This window comes from Megalops cyprinoides, chromosome 11 (genome assembly GCF_013368585.1).
Source record: "Megalops cyprinoides isolate fMegCyp1 chromosome 11, fMegCyp1.pri, whole genome shotgun sequence".
Lineage (NCBI taxonomy): Eukaryota > Metazoa > Chordata > Actinopteri > Elopiformes > Megalopidae > Megalops > Megalops cyprinoides.
In genome coordinates, this window is record NC_050593.1 from 12,172,973 (window position 1) to 12,190,585 (window position 17,613).

Consider the following 17,613-nt stretch of genomic DNA (forward strand, 5'->3'; position numbering starts at 1 on the left):
ATGTCTTACTCTTGACGCTTGACAGCACGACTGGGTGTCAGAATTTCAATGCGCCTTCACGGACGGTGCTATTCTTAGCTCCCGCGACCTGACGGTTATGTGGCTTTAGGCAACTGGCGTATCACTCGCTAACCACGGATCACACAGCGGCAGGAGCCAGACAGGGGGGGAAGGCTTCGGTGTTCAGCAAAACTGGCACAAAAATGATGCCTCCTGGCAGAAACATCACAAAAAATGTCCACTGTTTCAAAAAGGGGTAGATATTACAACCAGATATTAAAAACGATGTGTACCAACTGAAATTGTAGGCAAAAATGGTTTGACTTGAAACAGTAGTAGCAGCAGCATTCTGTTGACTAGAAGCGAAATTATGAGCCTTGGTTGTTCAATGGCTGGAGGAGGCCGTTCAGACTTTCGTCTAAATACCACCTGTATTTTTGTTTTTTTACAAAGGGGTCATTAAGAGCACCATCAGTGTGGGGTTGTTGTTGCACAAGTTGCAGTTGGTTCAGCAAACAAAGTGTAAATCAAGAACAAGAGGCGGTTAATTTCAAATATGTTTTAATGTGAAAACCTTAACCTGAGCCAAACCTTCCCCTCGTCAGTGACTACCATTATCCAAGGATAAAAATACAGTTTTTATTAATAACAATTATTATTCCCATTTTATTTTTTTTCCAAAAAAATTAACAAATATCTAGCATATATGAAATCACAGGCCAAATAGGTGTGTTAGTAATGATCCCGCAGTGCCCACAGCTGAAATGTAAACATACATACGAGAGGGACCTGATTGGATTGCATTGCTCTCGACAGACTCCACCCCAGGCGAGGAACCAGGAGGACGTCACCTGCTTCTCTTCAGCTGAAAAGGCTTCCTGTAATTTCCTGTGTAACCTATACAGCCGTTACAGGGCTGCTCTGTAACGAAGACAACGTCACCGTGGTATTGGCCAGTGATTTCGGCAATGCTGTTTGCCCATCAGATAGATCTCCTCTCATCCTCCTTTCTCCCTCTCTTCAGACAGAGCCAGAGGAGCGAGGGATGCACCCCGGAGTGGAAGAGGAGAGCGGACAGAAGGGTGCGTCTGCGATTTTGTGCTCGCCCCGTGCCTCGCGCACGCACGCCCCGCCTCACTCCCCTCTCCCGGACCCTGAGACTGCGTTTGTGCGTCGGTTGGAAGCCCAAAGTGTAAACAGTGACAGCACGCGCGTCACGCAGAGTCAGTGGGGTGCGGGCTGTCGCCGGCCGGCCCGGGGCTGGGGGACCCCAGGAGGCCGATGTCGGAGAGGCTGGAGGTCACTGACCACAGGTCCTCCTGGGGAGAATCCTCATCCTCGCCCTGGGATCCACGCCTCTTACTGATCACCACGCTAAGATGGAAACCAGCAAACACACAAATACCAGAGTGGTGACTTTACCAATACTAGCCATCGTCGCTGTCGGATAAGGCCCTGTGAATGTGGGTGAAGTCTGTACTCACCTTGATCTGATTGGATCATGTTTGGGGGAGGGGTTACTGCAGGGGTCAAACCTCTGACCACAGCTGGTTCTGGATGACCACTGACAGGCAGGGAGGGAGGGAGAGATAGTGATTACAGAGAGATTACAGATCCAACAGAAATCAATAGGCGAACAGCATCTATGCACCCAACAGATGCGTGCATGTAAACTCACAGACTAGTAGCAAAACAGGGCCACACAGCTTTGGAGTTTTCTTGCGCAACTGCTAAACCTTTTCACTTGACAGAAGAGAACTTAGGGATGTTCTGTGCATGTGGTCAGATAAAAACTAGCCATATCTCACTAGAATCCAAATTTCAAACTATCAAATTCAAATAAAGGAAAACTATGAAAATTAAGTCCAAGGAAAGCACTTAGTTGGGTATTCTCTACTGATCTCACATTAGGTGAGTGGTTCTCGCCAGACTGATTCATAAATGCATGCTGCATTCACCTAAACTCATTCTCTGAGGTTGCTATGCATACACAACCACCTTTGGTGCACTTACATCTCCTTTTCAAACATGAGCTATACAAATCTATTTTAAATGCATTGCAGATTGTATGTCATGGACTTCAACTGTTGTAGTAGTTGGTTATTGCAATTATATGTTAATTGCCCATTTTACCTTTCAACAAGGTCTTCTGCAAATACTAGTTTAAAGTGATGGTGAATACCAGTTTGAAGGGGTACCGAATACTACTTTGTACCAATGGAGAAAACTCCTTTGTATTTTGGTAAATGCCAGTCATGATGAGTAATAGTTTGTATTGGTAGTAAATGCGTTTGTACTGACAGTTTAAACCCATGATGAGTATAAGTAACATTACATATAATAAATCCCTGTTTGTATAGACAGTGGATATGGAATCACTGTGAATACTAGTTTGTAGTGTGTACATGGAGATCACAGACAGCCTCCACATTTTTTGCCAACAGTAACTTGCCTTAAATTCCAACTACAGGAACGGTGGAAGGTACAGTGAAGCTGCCTCAGCAGGAACCTAGAATTCCATGCTCATTCAATGCACAGCTACAGTGTAGAAAGACTGGATTGCATTGTGGAGTTCACTGAGATATAACCATGTGTCCAATTCCAGAGGAAGGCAGGAGAGGGTGAACGGGAATGAGGAGGGTGGTGGAAGAAGACAAGAGATGGGCAAAGGGGCAGAACTCACAAGGTGTGCTGGGTCAGAGGTGTTTCCCAGGTGAACGCCTTTCTGACAGAGACTCCTAAGCAGGTCAACGCCTAAGTGAACAGAAACAGGTCAGCATGGGTCTAGCGCGCCCTGCAGGCTACTTAAGGAAGTGCACGGATGACATCAAAAACCAGCACCCACACACATCCCCCCCCTCCAAACATAACACACAAAGACACACACTCACTCTCTCTCACACACACAGACACACACAAACACACAGACACACACACACACAGACACACACTCTCAGGCACACATAGGAGCAGACGTGACCTCTGACCTTTGGCCCTGTTCTGCCAGTGTTTCTGCTCCCACTGGCTGAGCAGGATGTTGAGGTAGCGGGGATGCTCAAAGAAGCGCAGGTAGCGGGAGGAGGTCGGGGAGGGGAACACGCGTTCGAACTCGCCCCGCCGGGTCAGCTCGTCCTCCGTCTCCGCCAGCGCCCGCACATCACCCGGAGTCAGGACGTCCAGCACAGAGGACAGGAACTCCTGTGGGGGGGGACGTTAAGGGCCTTTCCTCTTAACCTAAGAAAGGACGTGCACATGTGCATGCATGCACATGTATGTATGTGCATTCTGTGGTTCCGTGTGTGTGTGTGTGTGTGTGTGTGTGTGTGTGTGTGTGTGTGAGACTGAGCATGTACATGGCGGTGTATGTGTGTGTGAGACTGTGTACCTGATCTGCAAAGCGCTGGCTCAGAAAAGCAGCTCTCTTGATTTTCTCATCTGTTGACAGCTCTGATGTGTGTCCCACTCTCCCCGTCGCCCCGCCGCACAAGCTACAGAAAGCAACACAAACACATGAGCTCACCTCCTCAGATTTACAATGCAAAACAAGGATAAAACACCAAAAACCCAACACAAACCCAGTGCTGCGCTCGTCTACAGACGTCAACACCGTGCATTTACATCTCTGTATTTTGTATAACAAATGGATAGAAATGGGTTTCCCTGAGAGGTGAAACTGCTGTGCTCGACCGCCTGAGCCAGACCTGCTGGAGGAGCTGCTGGACAGATCCAGGTCCTCCTGGTGGGGAAGCACAAAGCCAGCCAGGTTCAGCACATCCCTGATCATCTGCCCCTTAATACTGACGTCCAGCGCCGTGCTGGAGTGCAGGCTACGGAGGGAGCGAGAGAGAGAGAGAGAGAGAGAGAAGATTGGGGGAGAGATGGAGAAAGGGATAAATAGAACAAAGAGAGAGAGAGAAAGAAGTGGGAGAGAGAGGTAGAGCGAGGCAATGTGTAAAAAACAATCGAGAGATTTAAGATATACAAAATACAGCACAATACCTTCTCCACTTAATCATCACCGCATGTAAACTCAACCGTAAGTAAACTCTGCATGTAAACTCAACTGCAGTTAAGAACATTCATCAACCAACAGCATGCCCTCTGTTCTGGAGGGGCGCCCCCTGCTGGCGCGCACTGTACCTGGGGGAGATGTTGACCTCCAGAAGCCAGGGCTTGAGGTTCTCGTCCAGCATGATGTCGAAGCCGAAGAGCTCGTGGCAGCTGTAGGGCGAGTGCACGTGCATCTTCAGCAGCGCGTTGACGTACGGGTCCGACCTGCTCGCAGGAGCGCCCCCGCGTGGCAGAAACACAGCCTTGCATCAGGCGACAAAAGCACTTTCACAACAAATGAGGCTACTACTGTCTGTACAAGAATGTACACAAACATCACAGCACTTGAACCTGAAAACTGATGCACAGTAATATACTTGACTTCCCTAGTCAGGCTGCACAAGTTAACATGTAGTAGGGCTTGAATAGTGTAATGCTCTGGTCTGGGAGTGTTGTTAGCCTGGTCTGACACTGCTGCTCATTTAACTTGAATGGATACACTTCTGTTCTTTTGTGCTGGAAGTCACTCGGGATAAGAGCATCTGCTAAATGCATATAATGTAATGTAACTGTAATGTAATGAAGAAGGACTGCACTGAAGCTGCAACAAAAACCCTGCAGAGAGAAGCAGGACAGCAGCAGGTCCAGTGTTAGCCCTGCTGTTTGCCAGCGTCTGGGGCCTCCACACACATTTAACGGGAAAAAAACGATGTCTTGAAGAGTACAAACAGGTCGTTTCAATTACGTAACATGACCAAATGAGGCTACTCATGGAAAGTGATTCTAATAAAGAATTTAGCCAGGCACAGTACAGTGCTCAAGAAATTTCCGCCCACAGCATGTCAGTATTTCAGCCAGCACACAGTGTATATAAAAGTGTTGAACATTAGTGTCCACTGGAGGGTAGTAGTACTGAGCTTATAGAAAACTGGTCCACACCTGAAGACCATAAGCTCCAGTACATCCAGTACTTAAGTTCCAACTGGACGTGACGCCACACGTTACACAAATCCACAAGCCACCACAGGACTGACCGACACTGAGGCTTCAATTTAGGACTCACTGCAGCTGGCCCACGGAGGAAGTACTCACGCAATGATGGTTTTGATCACAATGTCTTTGATCTTGTCCCAGATCACGGTGGTGTTGACTCCCTTAGCTCCCAGATACTGCCACAGAGCCTTCAAAGCCCTAGGGGCACACCCAACACAGACAGACATTATTCACACAGTGTTACATATAAAAATCACAGACTCAGCAGAGAAGCATACGTTTTAAAATGGGAGATTCAGTATATGTTGACAGCCCCCAAAATATCAGCCAATCCACACGGTATAAACATCTGTGAAACTCCATAACATATTTGTTTATGCCCATTATTGAAAAGTGTGCATCTACACATATGAGTGTGTGTGTGTGTGTGTGTGTGTGTGTGTGTGTGTGTGTGTACAGACTCCTTCCTCTCTCACCACTTATGTCCCTGGCAGGCCTTGTCATCGCTGTTGCTCTGATACTCCGAGTTCTTCTTGTTCACACTGTAGTTCGTCAAGTGCATGAACTTGTTGCTCAGGCTTTTCATTGAAGAGGAATACCTGCACCAGACAAAATCAATGAGGGAAAATAAGAATTACACCAAAATCACCTGCACCACAAGGCCAGGGTCTGACTACAGTGTCCTTGTGACATAACTGTACTACTACCACAATCGCTGCTAAACTCATTAGCCCGAACAAGGCTGATCCATGAGTTCCAGTAATCAGCAACTGGACATTTTACAAAGAAAATGACTAAATTATATGCTGGCATAAACCACACCAATCCACAGGGTGAACATACAAATCCATTGAAAAGACACACTAACCGTAAGTGTTGAGCAGTACTAAGGGAATGTAGTGAGCAGTGAGGAGGGAATGCGCTCAGCAGTAGTGAGCAGTGAGCAGTGAGGAGGGAATGCACTCAGCAGTAGTGAGCAGTGAGGAGGGAATGCACTCAGCAGTAGTGAGCAGTGAGGAGGGAATGCACTCAGCAGTAGTGAGCAGTGAGCAGTGAGGCGGGAATGCACTCAGCAGTAGTGAGCAGTGAGCAGTGAGGAGGGAATGCACTCAGCAGTAGTGAGCAGTGAGCAGTGAGGAGGGAATGCACTCAGCAGTAGTGAGCAGTGAGGAGGGAATGCACTCAGCAGTAGTGAGCAGTGAGGAGGGAATGCACTCAGCAGTAGTGAGCAGTGAGCAGTGAGGACGGAATGCACTCAGCAGTAGTGAGCAGTGAGGAGGGAATGCGCTCAGCAGTAGTGAGCAGTGAGCAGTGAGGAGGGAATGCACTCAGCAGTAGTGAGCAGTGAGCAGTGAGGAGGGAATGCACTCAGCAGTAGTGAGCAGTGAGCAGTGAGCAGTGAGGAGGGAATGCGCTCAGCAGTAGTGAGCAGTGAGCAGTCAGGAGGGAATGCAGTATGTAGACACGTGGCAGCGTACTTGCAGCTGGCGAAGCGGACGAGGCCGTCGGTGAAGACGTAGATGCGGAGAGGGTCGTAGGAGGAGACGTAAACGTAGATCCGCAGGTCAAACTTGTTCCCACTGATGAGGTAGGGCTTGTGGAGGTATCTGCAACACAAACAGCGATAAAGAGCAGGGAATGGCTGACATACCACGCAATTTATCATCTCCTGCACAGAATCTACGCTGCTGCTGCGGTCACCCCCGCATAACCTCCTCTTAGACTACTGACTGTGGTCAGTCAGAGGTCAACCTTCAAAACCACAGCCTGTCTTCTGCAAACCGTCATACGAGAGCCTCGATGACAGGCAATTCCTGCTGCAAACCTGTTGCGAATACGGCTAGATTCAGTAATCAGAGTACCAAAAAAATATTTCACAGAGAGCATCATGGGAAGTGAAGTCCAAAGGTTGAGTTCTTAACTCATCACCCCCTTCGTAGAAAGTTCAGTCATGCTCTGCTGATTGAACACTGACAAGGATGCGTGTGAGCCTTGGCTAATGACTTCCATTAGAATCCAACCAATCCAGAGCATGAGTCTGGAAGAGGGGCGTTTCTTACTTCTGCACCAGAAGCGGTCTCCTGCGGGGCATCTGGCTCCACCTGTGAATCACCTGGATCCCGATCCCCCGAGCCGACGCCGGCTGCGCAGAGAGAGGGGAAAGAAAACCAGCCTGTCAGGTCTTTCCCAGCCATTCGTCACTCCATTCTTCTCATTATACAGCGCCCTCAAACAAATCGGATTTGCATTTTACCTTTCAAAGACCTTTTACGGGTAAATGTACGTTTCTCAAGGATTACTTTTATTGCTCCAATAGTCCCGTGACATTTGGCTACAGCCCAAAATCACCAGACCTGTGGGAAAAAATGCTTTGCCATTTTCTAACATTGATGCTCTTGCCAGCTAATGCTAGTCATCAATGAGCTTTAGCAAAAAGGCTTATTGTACAAGCCAGCAAGCCAACTCATTTGTTGGCAGTAGCAGCACCCTGACATTGACAAAGTATTGTGCTTACTTTTAAAGAAAGAAAGTGAAACTGAACTATTGTATTTGGACAGCTTTGCATAGCTTTTCAAAGACGGTGAGATATTAGACCGTCTTGAGATATGCGTCATGGACCATCTTGCTCCATGATTATGTGGGATGAGAACATCTGTAAGGCTTGTCCAGGACTGTGAGCCCTCTGGACCTCCGCCCCAGCCCCACACGTACCGGCTTGATGATCCACTTCTGCCGGCTGCCGCCTTCCTCCCAGGCCTTCCGCAACTGCTTAATGTCCTGCGGGAGCACAAAGGACCGTGGGAAAAAGCTGAACTCCCGCTTGCCGAAATGAGCCTGCATCTTGGACAGGTTCCGCCACAGTCGGTCCTTTCGGCCAATCTGAAAAGAGCCTGGGAAATGGTTCAGCTGAGAGAGCAGGGAGAGGGAGAGAGAGGGGGGGGAGAGACTCTCAGTGACGCATTCACAACAAGGAAAGGAATACAGAATACACAGCAAAACCTCTGTCACTGAGTCTCCCGTAAGAGTCTCTTTTTTCCAGTCCGGTATTGTATCATAACAAAGTAAATAAATCTCCAATGAAACTTGGTAACCATTTTCTATGGTGATTGTTAAACAATCTTTATTTTAAAGACCGAAAGACATTACATGTATTTTTGAGATTAATACCATTTATAATGGTTTCAAATACATGCCTGGGCTGATTTACAGTTAAAGCAGATGAACATCTGGCTGACTAACTGAAGTTTCACAATATCAAAAAAAATCTAAAACAACACACGTATGAATGACAGGATGGCTTTACTCATCATACACGACGCACATATGCCACCGTGTCTATACATTCACCACACAGATGTCTCCCTCTCCTACTGCGCCATGTAAAGTCCAGCACCAAACATATCCTGGAATGCAGCAGCCCCATCCAACAGCAGTGAAGTCGGAGAAGGATACACGGATGATAAAACAGGCAGCCCGGCCAGAACGCTCTACCCGTTTACCTTCTGGTGCTCCAGGATGGCCCTGAATCCCGGCGACTTCATGTGGTGACCCCAGCATCCCAGCCAGTCGTGGCTCCCTGCAGGCGAAAGAAAAAAACGCCCCGTTCTCTGGTTAGAGCGCTGGCTCCACACCTGGCGGGTCTACATGAAAGAGCAGAAGGCCTCTTGGCTCCGCGCGGTGCCACTCACTCTTGGTGACCCTGAAATGCGACCTGGCGATGGTCTGCTTGACCACGTTTGGCGTGACGGAGCTGATTTTCCATTTCAGCAGCCTCCTCTGCTCCGCTGGCAGCAGCTCCACTGCAACACAGAGAGACACAGCGCCACTGTAAACCCTCTCTGTAAAATTACCCTGCCAATCAAGAGTTAAAGGGGGTCACTCCACTCCACTCCGCTGAAACACAGAGTGACACACCGCCACTGTAAACCCTCTCTGTAAAATTACCCTGCCAATCAAGAGTTCAGGGGGGTCTCTTTCACTAAGTGCAAAACACCGTGATTATCACAGTCACAGCTGTACCACTACATGATCAAACAGTTGTTCTCTACAGACACTTCAAGAACTTAAAGTGCGTCGCACCAAAGGGCATAGGAAACCATTATAGTACATGAAAAGATTAAATAACATCACAGCTACACCTCCTCACAGTTAAAGCAGAATATTCATTGCTGGTAACAAAAGGGTAGTAGTAGTGGCAATACGTTCGAAGTTATAATCACTATGACCAGCCACAAGCGGTCGCAGTACTGAAGGTTTACAGCCAGGCATGAGCCCGGCAGACAGTGATATAAACACAGTGTTTACACAGAGACTCAGGCTCTCACCTCTCTCAGCGGCTGTGCTGAAGTAGAGTGTGGGGGGGAAGGAAGGGAACAGGCTGGGCACCAGGGCCGGCCTCTCGGGCCTGTTATCCTCCATGTCGGGGGTCGCCGGCTCCTCCACGCTAACCGCCAAGGAAATTATAAAGAGCTGTGAGTAATGAACGTCACAGCACGCACGCATGCACACGCGCGCACACGCGCGCACACACGCACACAAATCAGACCATATATACAAACACAGACTCCCACCTGGAATCATATCCAAGTATCCCCTACACATGCCTGAGCCCACACACACACACACACACACACACACACACACACACACTCAATTCATAAATTCCGAACACTTTCAATTCCTTTTCCCCTCCTGCCTTGCTTACAGAATCAACCAAATCAATTAACCACCCAATCCAGCAGTTAAGAAGGAGGGGAGAAGCATTGAACATTAAACTCACATGACAGTCATTTAGGAAAGCGTACTCCTGTCCTTTCCCGGGGCTAAAAGCATAGGTCTGCACTGGCAGTGAACCGCATTGAGCCTGAGGTCATACTCAACCCTATCTGCTTTTACTTTCAAAAGGAAAAAAAAAAATACAAATAAGCCAATCAGGTTGGGTCATCCTTTTAGCACAATGGACCCCTGGGCCCAGCACAATTTGGCCACAGACTGAGGTCCCTATTATTGACGGTTGTCCTGCCTTTATCAGTGATTGACAATTGGAAGAGCTTTCTACTGGCCTCTGTGCTTTTCAAGCTTTTCACGCAGAACAACCCCCTAGAACAACAAAAAAAAAAAGCTCAACGCTATGAGTTACGTCCGTTGTGGTGTTGGGGGGGGGGGGGTGGACTTTCTGAAAACATTTTAAAAAGGTCTGAATGTAAAGGGTGACTATTCTACCGATATCCAGCTTCAGACAGAAGGTACAGTTTCCCGCTCTTTTCGGATGCAAATGATCTTCTTGCAAGTCCCTTTTGTATTTTTCAGTCCAGTCCTTTGAAGCAAAATGTAACCTGTTACTATTCTAAGAGCATTCATGTCGTGCAGTTTGCTAAAGAGCCAAAGGGGCTCTTTTCAGAGGCAGATCCATATTTACTTTGATAGAACCACCATGGAGGCTACAGAAGAGGTGTCATTCACAGAAGAAGCGTCATTCATGGAGGAGGCTTCAGATCCGTCTAAGAACACAATGAAAAGACAAAACATTCAAATCAAACAATCGCTACGGGAAAAGGGAAAACACCCGGCAAAGGAGGCGCAACCGCCCTGGGGAGCCCCGTTTTGGCTCCCTCGATGCCACCACTTCCTGCCGGCCGAGGAAGGCGACCAACGGGAGCGCGCTCACCATCGTCGTCGCCGCTGCAGTGGTCCTCAAGCCCATCCGGCAGCTCCTCTTCCTCCCCGTCCTCCCGTAGCATGGCAACAGTCTCCTGGCTGGAGGCGGAGAGGACATATGCACTCAGCATCCATCCTGCCACCATACTTCAGAAGGGTGAGTGAATTCAGTGGTGACGCTCACCGGGACTAAGTCAAAATGACACAGCTAACTTTGCACTACTGTAATTTCAGTACCATAAATAGTGCTGGGGAGAGCCAACAGGTCATCTGGGGTTTCAGAAACTACCACCTGATAAATCCTTTCAGCTCTCAATCACCCCACCACTGTAAACAGGTACAGCACATGCAGTACAGTACGTTCTTTTCAAAAAACAAAGTGTTACACTGGTCATGACTATGCCTACGTGTCACACTCATGTTCATTAAAACAATTAGTTAAATTTTACATAATTTGTGATGGTCACTGATAGTGATCACAGTTCAGAAGTTATCTAACATATATGTGTAAAGCTACAGGGATGAGCATGACAGAAAAATTCAAAAATACCAAACACACTGTTCAAATTTGATTGGCTTTATAGTCTCATAATGTGTTGATGAAATAGCAGACGCCCACTATACTATATTGCCTGATCACAATGCCCCCCTCTTTTTCCAGCATGTGAGCAGGCATAAACTGCAAAAACCATTGCTTTACACCCCCATTATAATAATGCAAACCCAGGCTTTATGGCTGTTAATGTCTGCACCAAGCATTATAAAGACCACTGACTCCATAACACCACAATATGGCATTTTATAATGTGCATGACAGGACCTTTCCTACAGAGCCACGCCAGAGGGATCCCGCCCACAGTCTGGGAGCCACTGATATGGAGCAGGGAGTTTACACACAGCAAATCCCCTTCAGCCAGGGGTCACGCGAGGGCTGGCAACCACATCTTTTGGGTCAGGCTCCACCGCTCGCGTTCTGACTGGTGCTCTGTGTTAGACTGGCGGCGGGGGGGGGTACTCACTCGGGGGTCATGGCACGCTGCTCCTCCAGCGGTGGCGAGGGGCAGCCCTGGTCCTCTGGGAGGGGCGCGCTGTCCTTGGTCAGGTGTATGGCAGATATCTGGGTGGTCACTGAGTAAACCGAAGGCTGTTGAGGAGAGGCCCTTCCGCTCGGGCCGTCCCCTGGAATGGCACCGGCACGCGCGGCGGGGGGTAACGCTCCGCGGCCGCAACTCCTGGCATCGAGGCGGGCGGCGCTGGAGACCTCCATGGGAATGCAGCTGGGCTCGGCGGTCCCGTTTGTAAGGCAGAGCGGTGAGGTTTTGCCCGGAGGCGCGTGGCTGGGGGAGCACGGGGGGGCCCTCCCCACCACTTCCAGGACGCTGGGGTTACTCGAGGTCAAGGCCTTCACTGTCCCATTCCGCAGGTGGGCGGCGCTCGCCGTCAGCTTCTGCACGGCCGCCGTCAGCGACACCTGAGGCTGGCTCTTCCGGAGCTTCTCCGGCCCCGCGGAACCTCTGCGGTCCACAAGGCACCCTGACCGACCTTCCGCCTCACCTGCGTCCGTCGCCACGGTCTCGATTCGCTGCCGGGCCTCGCCCCCCCAGCTGTGGTTCTGCACCAGGTCCTGGTACTGTTCCTGTGAAGGCGTGGGGGGGTGTGTGAGCCCGGGCTCCGTCTTGCCACCATTCTCGCGGTGGAGAGGAGTTAGGGAGGGGACAGGGGTGGGCTTCCCCAGGTCGCCTCGCCCCTGCCTGGGGTGGGAAGGCACTTTGGCGGTGGTAGGCCGTACGATCCCGTCGCCACCATCCCTGAGCTTCGCGTTGCTCCACGGGGAAGACTGGTTGGTGGGCATGCTGCTTTCGGTGACCACTGGGGATGCCTGGGACGTGGCCTTTGGCGGGGAGGGAGAGGTCGGGTAGGCAGAGGGCTGGGGCGAGAAGGCCCTCTTCCCCAGCAAACCAGACCTCAACCGGAGCGGGTCGACGGGCAGGGGGGTTCGGCAGCCTTGGGGGGCGGGTTCCGGCCCGCACGGGTTCTGGGAGGCGGTGAGGGGAGCGCCGGAAGGCTGGGGGCTCCTGAGAGCTACATCAGAGACCGAGCCTCCGTCGCCAGCACCATTAACGCGACTTGCGCCGGCGTTCCAGACGCCATTGGCCCCGGGCCCGGACGCAGGCACGCAGATGTAGGCACGGTGTGGGGAAATCCCTGAGACGCAGAGCGGCTGGTCCTGTCCCGCTCTCGTGCTGGGTTTGGCCACAGGGCTCCGGGGCTGCGGGGTCATGGGCCTCTTCCTGTCCAGGGGGTGGGGCGAGCCGTGGCCGTTGGGCACAAGTACCGCCGCAGACCTGGCTCCAGAGGCGAGGGCTGAATGGGACGCCCGTCTCTTCAAGTCTTCAACTCCATTGGATGCCATGAGTCGCCATCTCACACCCTCCCTGCAAGAGCTTCGGCATACCCATCAATCAAGAGCATGGAAGGAGCCGAGGGGTGCCAGTCAACCTGCCAACTTAAGTGCAGAGAAGCGACGTAAGAGACAACAAACGCTGAGGAGACACTGTGTTGCCTAGTTTCCAAACAAGAACGGCACAGGTGAATTTATGCATGCAAACCTGTTTCGCAATAAACGCACACATAATAAATAACCTGAAAGAGCTGTACAGTTTTAAGGTCTAGAGTACGCCTAAAAACCTTTGTGAAGACAGCTGTCTAAGTGACTATTTTTTCTTAACAATTGTACTTAGATATGCAACCCCGTAAATTTGGGACTACTTTTAGAGAAGACTGTCAAATGCAGTTACAATTGCATACGCGCCATTTAATCGTGAACTTTAAAAAAACTGGAAAGACCAATGCTTTTATCCCCTCTTTTTCTCCTGATTTGAAACACCCAATTGTGAACTGTGCCCAGTCCTGAGCCCTGACAGAAAAGATGACTTAGCATTTTAGAAAGACATCAGTACAATACTTTTATGTTTAACCACGACAGTTAAAAAGAAGCTACCGACAACCGTGGAACTCAACATTGTGGTATACAAGATTAAGATCTAGATGACAAGCAAAAACTTCGAGCGAACTTTCATCAAACTAGCGAGCTATGCAGAATATTAGCTGGCAGCTAGCAGGCTAGCTAGGGCTGGTGATGTGTCAGCACAGTGCTGTTAGCTAGCTAGCTAAATTAGCTATATGGCTAAAAAAGTTTTCATTCGAATTAACAAATCATACTAGACCAGCTGCCTACCTAACCAATGTTAGATAGGTGATAGATTGCATTAAATTGCGATTAAGTTCACTATTGTGCATCTCCTAGTAAACTACCTTTCTGTGATATCATCTAGCTAGCTAGCTTGCCGCGTTAAATCAAGTTCAGTTGATTTCAGTCTGTAAGAAAAGTTACTGTGGAGGATAAGGTAGCCAGCTAGCAAAATGTCAGCTGAGATCTACTGTAACATAGCTTCTACACTTGTTTGATCAGTTTGGCAGCTGATCAACCAATACATCTAACTAGCAAATTTAGCTGAGTTAGCTAACTATGTAATGTAGCTAACTAGCTCTAGCTAACCAGTTGTCAAACAATTGGTTAGCTGGCCATCTGAATGTAAGAACCTGTAGCCAACACGATAGCAACCGCAGATCAGTAAGATAGTCTAGTTAATTTGGTTAATGTTAGATTAGCTGTAAACTTAGTCATAAAGATAGCCGGACTGCTAGTTTATACCACTTTGCCACGGTATCGCTAGCTAACTGGCTTTCTCGCTCTATGCCACACTATGATAAGGCCTTAGAATATGAACACCATTTCTCATGCACTCGTGCTGAAAACGTGTCTCCCCAACTCGATTGGGCAATTCGCCGAATATCGCTTGAATCCGGACAGAAAAAAAGCGGACCCTCGTTTACGACTTTAACAGATTTAAGACGCACGACTTTACCCGAGTCCGACCACAGGCTACCGCGCTCCGGGGTTTCCCGACTTTCCCCGTTTGAGTTCCCGCAAACGGCAGCCTTCCTCTCCCGCAGCTCTTTATTCCGCGGTCGCCGCTTCCTAGCAACAGCGCTGTGCTGGTCAAAGGAAACACACCGGCGCGATCGGCGCGGAGACCACGGCGCCACGCTCTCAGCCCCGCGTCAGGACGGGAAGCTCGCTCTGATTCGACTGCTCCTCCCTCCGACAGACCAGCCCCGCGTAGGTTAGAAGCCGCCACGGGCATTAAATTTGCGTCTGATGAGGATTTTATTACCCTGGTTGCTTTCAGAAACGACGGACGATCCGTGATTTAAATGGTGCTATGTTCGTGGATTTGAAGGTCCGTGTTCAGAATTGAAATGTCGTTGCTTTCAATGTAGCCAGACAATGCTGATAATCTTCCTTGCTAGATGAATTTACCCAGAAAATATTTGTGTTGGGAATTGCTTTTTTTGGTTGATATTGTTGCCACTTGTTCAGAGTGGCTATGTCACACAACCTACCCACGTTGCAGTGATGTCACTGGAATCTAGAGCTGTACATCCCAAAAATGATGCCAGTTATTTTTTTGGAAAGCATGATATTAAGAAAGCTTAATGTAAGAGGACCCCTTTTTCCTCAGCACCCCACAGGTTTGGAACACCATTCTTCTCTTGTTGTCCCAATAGAGCTCATGACTTCCCTGGTGCAAAGCATGGTATTCAAAACTATGTGACAATGTCCTGCTTGATCAGTTTGATAAGGAGTTCAGGATGTGCAAAGATATTTTCCTCTGTCCACCACAGAGTGCATATGCCTGAGGGAGCCGTCATTACTGTTATATACCACTCTATCACTTCTAATTTAACAAATTATAGCCATCGTTTGACAAGACAACACATGCCATATAGCATATATGATGTATTCTAACAGTGAATTCCACCACAATACCCCAAATTTTTAACAAAAAAACAGTCCTCGATATTATAAGAGTGAAAGAACCATAAGATAAAAATGTGCAAGCTTTTGTTTTAGGATCAGACAACCTATGGGCTTGAAACATGCCATAATTCATCACTCACCTGTCACAGAGGATTTTCAGTAAGGAGGTATTTAGAAGAAAAAACACTGACTCTTCTTTGTGACAAACCCAATACCTTTCTCCATGGACCTGTGTACTCAGACAGCAGAATCAAATAACCACATCTCGTCCATCCTCATTCCCTCAAAATTAAATATGCATAGTAACAAACCTTCCGCAGTTTAAGCAGGGCACGTCTTAGCGGTGTCATGCCATTAACTATTGATAGTCATGCACTCCTGGTAGCATTTTTTTTCTGCCATTCCAGGCTATTCTATTCACAGTGGCTGCACCTTCCTGCAAAACTGAATGAACTCAGACTTAAGGTACAGATTCAATCAACATTTATCTTTAACTTTGACTTACCCCTCATCGTGGCTGAGCAGCTGGGTAAGACAGGTCAGGTCAGGTCTTGCAGGTCAGGATGAGGTGCACCTGGGGGTCCTGGATCAATGGCCCCCCAGTGTAGGGGTAAGGACAGGGGACCAGTGAGGCCCTGGTAGTGCTGAGGGGACACCGCAACAATGGTCATGGATCCATTAGATGTAGCACACTCCACAAGGGAGTATATAGGGGAGCAGACCAAAGCCTAGGTGGGTCGTGGCCTGGTTCTGAATCAGAGAGGGTGAGCGCAGTGAGGAGGGAGGGGCACGAGAGTGGCACTCAGGGTGGGTGGAAAGAGAGAACAGCACCTGAACATGTCTCCTGATTCCTTCTCCCAGGATGCAGCAGCGGATGTCAGGGTCGCAGTTGCTGGGAGCAGGGCCAGCAGATCCCTGCAGACTTGGAGGTGTACCTTTCAGAGTGTACCAGCATGGCAGAGAAGTCCAGACAAGCTTTATTAGTTGTGCCAGTCAAAGCACACAGGCCAGGTACAAAGGCAGGAATCAAATAGTAGCATACAACCTTACTTGTAAGTTACATATAGCTTTGTTATTGTAGATGATGAAAACTCCGCTACCATCCACAAGCTGCACCTGTAAAGGGAGAAGGAAAATAGTCATGTCCACATATAGTGCATAAAGCTTGCCTAAAGCTTTCTAATGATAGGCTGAGGGCCTGATGACAGCAAACACAAGTGGATATTTTAAACACAAGTGCATGACTGAAAGTCTCTCTTATGTTAAAGAACATGTTAAAGACCTAAACCATAAACCTGTCTGTAGTGCTACATGGTGAAGAAAATCTGTCTCCTTGCAGCATTCTTCACAGTGCAAGCTAAACTATCCTGAGCTTGGGAGATGTGCCGGTAGCTTATCACAGTGTCAACTGGTCCAGCAGCATGGGTCAGTAGAGTTGAGCAAGCCACACTTCCACACTTGCCTCTCCCCATGCTGAAATGAACAGGTAACTTGGAATAGGTAAAGAAGAGATTAAAACACTTCTCTTTGCTTTAGTTACAGCTAGGAGAACACATGCATGTATTCAAACACACGTGTTGGATAAGCACATCTCTGAATAGGAGCTTAACTAATTTTGAACAACTGTTTATTCCTACAGGTTTCCTAGGTATCAAACAATTAGCAACTGATACAGGCATATAGAAACAGGTGGCTAGATCTCTGAGTCAGATCTAGTTTCTTCCACAACAGTAATTAAGTACTGAGAGCGGAGTCAGTTACAGACACCTTCCACCCCCCTCCTGAATTGCTTCCTGAAAACAGATAACCTGGTATTCTTTTCATGTTTTTCATATTTCAAAATGTATTATTATGAGCTACATGCCCTCCCAACTCTAGCATGACTTTAGTATTTTCTGAGGAACATGTTTGGGATGTGCTGATACAGACTTTGCAGTGTTAATCAAACCTGAAAGCATATAAATGAAAGAGTAAAATTACAATCCCCACTCAAAAGCAAAGACTTATTAAGTCCCACTCTGGCCACC

General features: G+C 48.5%; 1 protein-coding gene across 1 annotated transcript; it reads right to left on the minus strand.

The window, feature by feature from the left end:
* Positions 1-599: 599 nt before the first annotated feature.
* On the minus strand, positions 600-14,734 carry LOC118785855 (tubulin polyglutamylase TTLL4-like). The gene is made up of 19 exons (XM_036540797.1): positions 14,631-14,734; positions 11,721-13,207; positions 10,712-10,800; positions 10,463-10,544; positions 9,369-9,487; positions 8,733-8,843; positions 8,544-8,620; positions 7,756-7,950; positions 7,104-7,186; positions 6,522-6,650; positions 5,520-5,642; positions 5,143-5,241; positions 4,141-4,275; positions 3,702-3,827; positions 3,386-3,488; positions 2,988-3,198; positions 2,684-2,754; positions 1,485-1,564; positions 600-1,374 (listed from the first exon to the last, which is right to left on the minus strand). The coding sequence occupies exons 2-19, from the start codon at positions 13,112-13,114 to the stop codon at positions 1,215-1,217; spliced, it is 3,387 nt and encodes a 1,128-aa protein (XP_036396690.1). The 5' UTR covers positions 13,115-13,207; positions 14,631-14,734; the 3' UTR covers positions 600-1,214.
* Between the last annotated feature and the right edge of the window lie 2,879 nt (positions 14,735-17,613).